Raw genomic sequence first — 5647 nt, 5'->3', positions numbered from 1 at the left:
GGGGGGGGGGCCTGGCTGATGGTGATCGGATTAGGGGTCAAATGGAGAACAGCTGAAGCCCTCGCGGAGACTCGGGGTTGGGGAGAGGAGGGGGACTGCGACTTTGCCTTTCGGCTGCTTTGCACGCAGGGTTCCTGGTGAGCAAAGTGGCTTTGGAACATGTCGCAGTAACATGCTTAAAATTCTTGACAACTGCAAAATAAACTGCTAGTTTCGTTTTCCTTACCCCTCCCCTTTCCTCCTGCCCTTGTGTGTTTATTTTGACTTGGGGGGGGTTGTCGGGGACCGTGTCAGGCCTGCAGAAATCTCCCCTCCACCCCCCACATCCACAGCTAAATAGCTCTCGGTTCATGAAGACAGAGTAGGGCCTTATGTCATTCCCCACCTGGAGGCCGCAAAGCTGGCTCGGTTTTTTTTACGCCGTGTCCCCTCCCTTTTCCCTTGCAAGATATAACACGTGGGAACCCGAGGAGAACATCCTGGATCCCCGGCTGCTGATCGCCTTCCAGAACAGGTGAGCGTCCCCCAGCAGCCACCACCCGCAGCCGTGACCGTATATGGGAATGGGAGAGGGGGCCACGCTGCAGTGGGAAAGAGGGGAAGGGCCTGGAGGGGGCCGGCGGGAGCCCCCTCCCCCGATGGGCCTGCACCCTTACGGCTGCGGCCTCGGCTTCTCTTCACCAACGTCCTTGGCGGTTGCGGCAGCCTGGGGGTGGGGGCGGGGCAGGGCCGGAGAAGGCGAGGCCGGTGTTTTGGGGGGAACTGAGAGGGGGGTGCGTGAGGGGGGCCCCGCCGCCGCCCGGGGACCCCGGGGGCGGCTCCCCCCCCCCCCCCCCCGCGGGCCCCCCTCTCTGCGCAGCCTTGGAGCCCCACCCCCGGAGCCTAGGTGTTGCTTTCCTGTGGCCACTGGCCGCTTGGCACCAGCACCTCTCGGGGCAGCTCCGAGGGAGCTGGCGTTGTGAAACCGCCGGACGTCACGGAACTGAACTTAACCTGTTGGGGGCTGGAGAAAAGTTGACTTGGCAAGGCCCTAACCACCCTCCCAAACTTCGACCCACCCCCACCCAGGGAGCTTGGGCTCCGCAGGGGGTAGAGCCTGTCTGGTACTGGGTGCCCTTTGCACCCCCCCCACTGGGCTAGTCGGTGGGTGTCGCCCGCATCCTGGGGCAGGGGGAGCTTGGCCCAAAGGGCGTGGGTTGGGAGCTGCCGGGTGGTGGAGGGGTGGCTTCTGACTCGGGCTCATCCTTGCGCGCACAGATGCTTGTCGCGCTGCAGCTGCGGCAGCTGGATCCAGCGCCCGTGGCTGCGGTTCTCTTTTTCGGGGAGGACGGGAGGGGGGGAAGGCGGGCGCGGAGGGGAGGCGCGGCCCGAGTCCGAGGAGCTCCGCCACCCCGCTGCCTTCCATTCCTCCTCCCACTTTTATTTTGCATTATTTCCTGTGGCGCATTTGGCGCTAAAACTGAACTCTAGACCCTCGGAGCGAGTGACCGGCAGGGAAGTTGCTCTCCCGCGACGCAGGGGGGCGCCGAGAAGGGATCCTGCCCCGGTTCCACCTGGGAGTTCATCACCCTGTAACCATGTCAGCGGCTGATGCCATGTTGCATAATGGGTCCCCGAAGAATTAAAGCGCAGGCTGGTGCAATGCCACGCAACTTCGGAGTCAGGCCCCGGCCTGGGCCCCCGGGCGTGGCCGAACTCCCCTGGGTTAGCCCCCGGGCAGGGGGATGCCTGGGGTCGCTGGAGAGCGCCGGCCCGGCCCGGGAGCGGGTTGCAACTTTGGCACGCGCTGGAGGGGCACCCCGTTCTTCTCCCAGAGAAGGCTGGGCAGTGCCCGGACGATCTGAACTCCAGCCTCGGGTCACCCCCCGCCAGGCCGCCGGCGGGAGCCTGGCGGTGGTGTTGGCCGGGGCCACCTCTGGTGGCGTTCATTAACAATTGGGACATCGAGGCGGCCGGGAGCCCAGCTCGGTGAGGGGGCGGTGCTTCGGCGCACCGCCCGGCCTCGCTCCGCCCAGCCGCTCCGCCCAGGCCGACCCGGAGCCTGTTCACCAGGTGGTTGCGAACCTGGCCAGGCCGTGGCCTCCGCGGCCGGCCCCCGCCCCCAGCCCCTAATTGGCTCATTTGCCGCCGTGTAAACAAGGGTGCAGCCCCTCCCCCTGTTTAGTGCCCGGCCGGAGGAAAATGAGTCCTCCCTTCTGCTGGCGGCACTCGTTATCTGAATCTTAATGAGGTCATTAGCATCCCGAGCGGAGGGGACGTGTTCCGCACACCTCGTTTGGGCTTGTTTGCATCCCCTGGACCCCCTCGCCCACCTCACTTTGCGCGGGGCCGCAGGCCCAAGGCTGGGGGCGCCAGTGCATCACCCACCCTAGCACCTGGCTGCCGTCTCCCCCACCTCGAGGCAGAGCTGCGGGGGGCGCCAGTGCAGGTGCGGATACCAGAGATGGGGGAGCCCTTGGCGGAGCACCCCTTGGGCAGAGGAGGGTCCGTACGAGTACAGAGCGGGGCTCTGGGACCGGCTGGAGGCGCCCAGCTGGTGGCACAGGAGACTTTCTGCCCTGAGCTCCTGATCCCTCTGGGTCATGCTGGCCTGGCTGCTCGCGGGAGGGGGTGGGGGTCAGGCGTCACCGATTGTTGGATCTTGGCAGGAGGGGAGGCCACCCGGGGGCTAACCACGCTGCCCTCTGTTCCCTCCCCCCAGGGAGCGTCAGGAGCAGCTGATGGGATACCGGAAGAGAGGGCCGAAGCCCAAACCGCTGGTGGTGCAGGTGAATATGGTCACGGGTGCGGGCCTGTCCACTCGTCTTCCCCTTGCCATTGCCACCTGATCTGCCTCCAGGCCCAGAGGGCAGGGAGAGTTTCTCCAGAGCACCCAGTTCCACTTCCTTTCCTCTTAACCTCCAGCTCCGGGCCGCTGACCCAGCTGGGGCTGGGACGCTCCTGATGCTGGAGGCTTGCCCTGGGGCTGGCCTTACCCTCTTCTCACCTCCCGCTCGCATCCCTGCCTTCTTCCCCCAGGTCCCTACGTTTGCCCGTCGCTCCAACGTGCTGACTGGACTTCAGGACTCCTCCGCAGACAACCGCGCAAAGCTGGAGCTGGGCGCTCAGGGCAAGGGCCAGGGCCACCAGTATGAGCTCAACAGCAAGAAGCACCACCAGTACCAGCCGCACAGCAAGGAGAGGGCCGGCAAGCCCCCACCTCCGGGCAAGAGCGGCAAGTACTACTACCAGCTCAACAGCAAGAAGCACCACCCCTACCAGCCGGACCCCAAGATGTACGACCTGCAGTACCAGGGCGGCCACAAGGAGGCGCCCAGCCCCACTTGCCCGGACCTGGGCGCCAAGAGCCACCCGCCTGACAAGTGGGCGCACGGCGCGGGGGCCAAGGGCTACCTGGGGACTGTGAAGCCCCTGGCCGGTGCGGCCGGGGCTCCGGGCAAGGGCTCGGAGAAGGGCCCTCCCAACGGGATGACGCCGGCCCCCAAGGAGGCGGTGACGGGCAACGGGATCGGGGGCAAGATGAAGATCGTCAAGAACAAGAACAAGAACGGGCGCATCGTGATCGTCATGAGCAAGTACATGGAGAACGGCATGCAGGCGGTGAAGATCAAGTCCGGCGAGGCGGCCGAGGGCGAGGCGCGCTCCCCGGGCCACAAGAAGCGCGCCGCCGAGGAGCGCCACCCCCCGGCCGACAGGACTTTCAAAAAGGCCGCGGGGGCTGAGGAGAAGAAGGCGGAGGCGCCGTCCAAGAGGAGGGAGGAGGAGGCCGCGCAGGGCTCCGGCGACCCGCAGCCCCAGGACCCCGGCTCCCGCAAGCTGTCCCCGTCCAAGGAGGCCTTCGGCGAGCAGCCCCTGCAGCTCACCACTAAGCCCGACCTGCTGGCCTGGGACCCGGCCCGGAGCGCCCACGCGCCCTCCCACCACCACCACCACCACCACCACCATCACCACCACCACCACGCAGTCGGCCTGAATCTCTCCCACGCGCGCAAGCGCTGCCTCTCCGAGACCCACGGCGAGCGCGAGCCCTGCAAAAAGCGCCTCACGGCTCGCAGCATCAGCACCCCCACCTGCCTGGGGGGCAGCCCGGCCACCGAGCACCCCACCGAAGTGCCCCCTGCCGCCACCCTCCCGCAGCCCGAGGTCATCCTGCTGGACTCGGATCTGGACGAGCCCATAGACTTGCGCTGCGTCAAGACGCGCGGCGAAGCCGGGGAGCCCCCAAGCACTCTCCAAGTGAAGCCCGAGGCGCCCGCTACGGTGGCGGCGGTGGCAGCTGCGCCGGTGACAGCTGCCGAGAAGCCTCCGGCCGAGGCCCAGGACGAGCCCGAGGAGCCGCTGAGCGAGTTCAAGCCCTTCTTTGGGAATATAATTATCACCGACGTCACCGCGAACTGCCTCACCGTCACGTTCAAGGAGTACGTGACGGTGTAGCTGGAGGGGTTCGGAAGGGGAAGCGCCATCCCCGCGGGTGGCCTAGCACCTGGTGCCTCGGGGCGGACTCCTCCTCTCGACCGCTGCGGGAGATCCGGGCCTGCCCCGGTGCGAGGACGCCCCAGCCGCAGCGTGCGCGCCCCTCTGCGCCCGGCTGTCGGCTCCTGGCTGGGGCCCGCCCCCAGGCCGGCACTGGCTCCTTCCACGCGGTGCCTGCGGGTCTCGCCCCCGACCTGCCCCTTCCCTGCGCTGGACCTCCCCTCCCCCGTGGACCTCCGGGACTGGCGGGGCAGCCGCCCGTCTCGGTCTCCGAGTAATAGTATTATATTTTAACCGTGCTAACTTGTCAAGTGCAGACTTCACTCCCGTTTGTACGTGGTGTTATTATTGAAATGTATTGTTTGAGCTCAAAAGGCCCGGCCGCCCCCTTCGGGCTGATATATATATATTTATTTGTAGGTATTTATATATTGAAATATAAAAACCTAGATTTATGGAGTTTCCTCTAGATCATGTTATATTCTATATCAGACAAACTATTTTCTGTTGACCTTTCTTCCTGTTCATTCAGTATTTCGGCTGATTTCATTTCCTCCCCTTCCTGGAACTGCAATACCAGTAACGTTGGTATATATTTTTTGATACCGTACACATGGATGTGTTGTTTCTATGTGCAAAAAAACAAAACAAAAAAAAAAAGTTTGTTTAAAAGCTAAACGAGCTCTCTAGAAACTGCTGCTACTAGAAATGTCTAAACTATAAGCTTCCAATTATTACCTGCTTGAATGTAAATATTAAATGGAGATGTTGAAGGTGCATTTTGGCTGTTTTGAGATGAGCGCAGGGGGAGCGCTGGAGGTTCGGGAGGCGGCCGGACCCCTCTCCCCACCCCACTTACACCTTAGGTCTGGGGGAGAAAACCTCCCCGCGTCCTGCGTGCGCTAAAGCTTGTGCAGAGGCAGAGCGGACTGGTGGCACCGGCAGAGGCGCCCGCGCCAGAGGAGTGACCCTGCTCCCCGGAAGTCGAGAGGCGCTCCAACCGAGAGGGGAATTCCTGCGGGGGGGGGGGTGTCAGCGTCGCCCCCGCCCCCAGGGCTCCCCAGGCCGGCGGTGCCCTGGGTGCCGGCAGACCCGGGGACCTGCGCGGTGGGGGGAGGGGGGCATGGGTGCCCGAGCGAGCGGCGCAGAGGAGTGGGTGGGGCGAGCCGCCCCC

General features: G+C 64.7%; 1 protein-coding gene across 1 annotated transcript; it reads left to right on the top strand.

Moving 5' to 3' along the window:
- Positions 1-129: 129 nt before the first annotated feature.
- On the top strand, positions 130-5250 carry LOC111160438 (chromobox 4). Its single transcript, XM_022523568.1, has 3 exons — positions 130-514; positions 2702-2768; positions 3019-5250. Exons 1-3 carry the CDS (start codon positions 372-374, stop codon positions 4432-4434), a joined length of 1626 nt encoding a protein of 541 aa, XP_022379276.1. The 5' UTR covers positions 130-371; the 3' UTR covers positions 4435-5250.
- Positions 5251-5647: the final 397 nt, after the last annotated feature.

This window comes from Enhydra lutris, unplaced genomic scaffold, assembly GCF_002288905.1.
Source record: "Enhydra lutris kenyoni isolate GAN:26980312 unplaced genomic scaffold, ASM228890v2 scaffoldscaffold75, whole genome shotgun sequence".
Taxonomy (NCBI): Eukaryota; Metazoa; Chordata; class Mammalia; order Carnivora; family Mustelidae; genus Enhydra; species Enhydra lutris.
Note: the sequence above shows the minus strand (reverse complement) of the source record. Positions and strands in the feature narration are given on the sequence as shown.

What these genes read in the sequence shown, in the direction of transcription:
- LOC111160438 (XM_022523568.1), top strand. Translation starts at nt 372, where the DNA reads ATGTCATTCCCCACCTGGAGGCCGCAAAGCTGGCTCGGTTTTTTTTAC. An exon ending in CTGATCGCCTTCCAGAACAG is followed by an intron (nt 515 to 2,701) that starts GTGAGCGTCCCC and finishes CCCTCCCCCCAG; the next exon opens with GGAGCGTCAGGAGCAGCTGA. An exon ending in CCAAACCGCTGGTGGTGCAG is followed by an intron (nt 2,769 to 3,018) that starts GTGAATATGGTC and finishes TTCTTCCCCCAG; the next exon opens with GTCCCTACGTTTGCCCGTCG.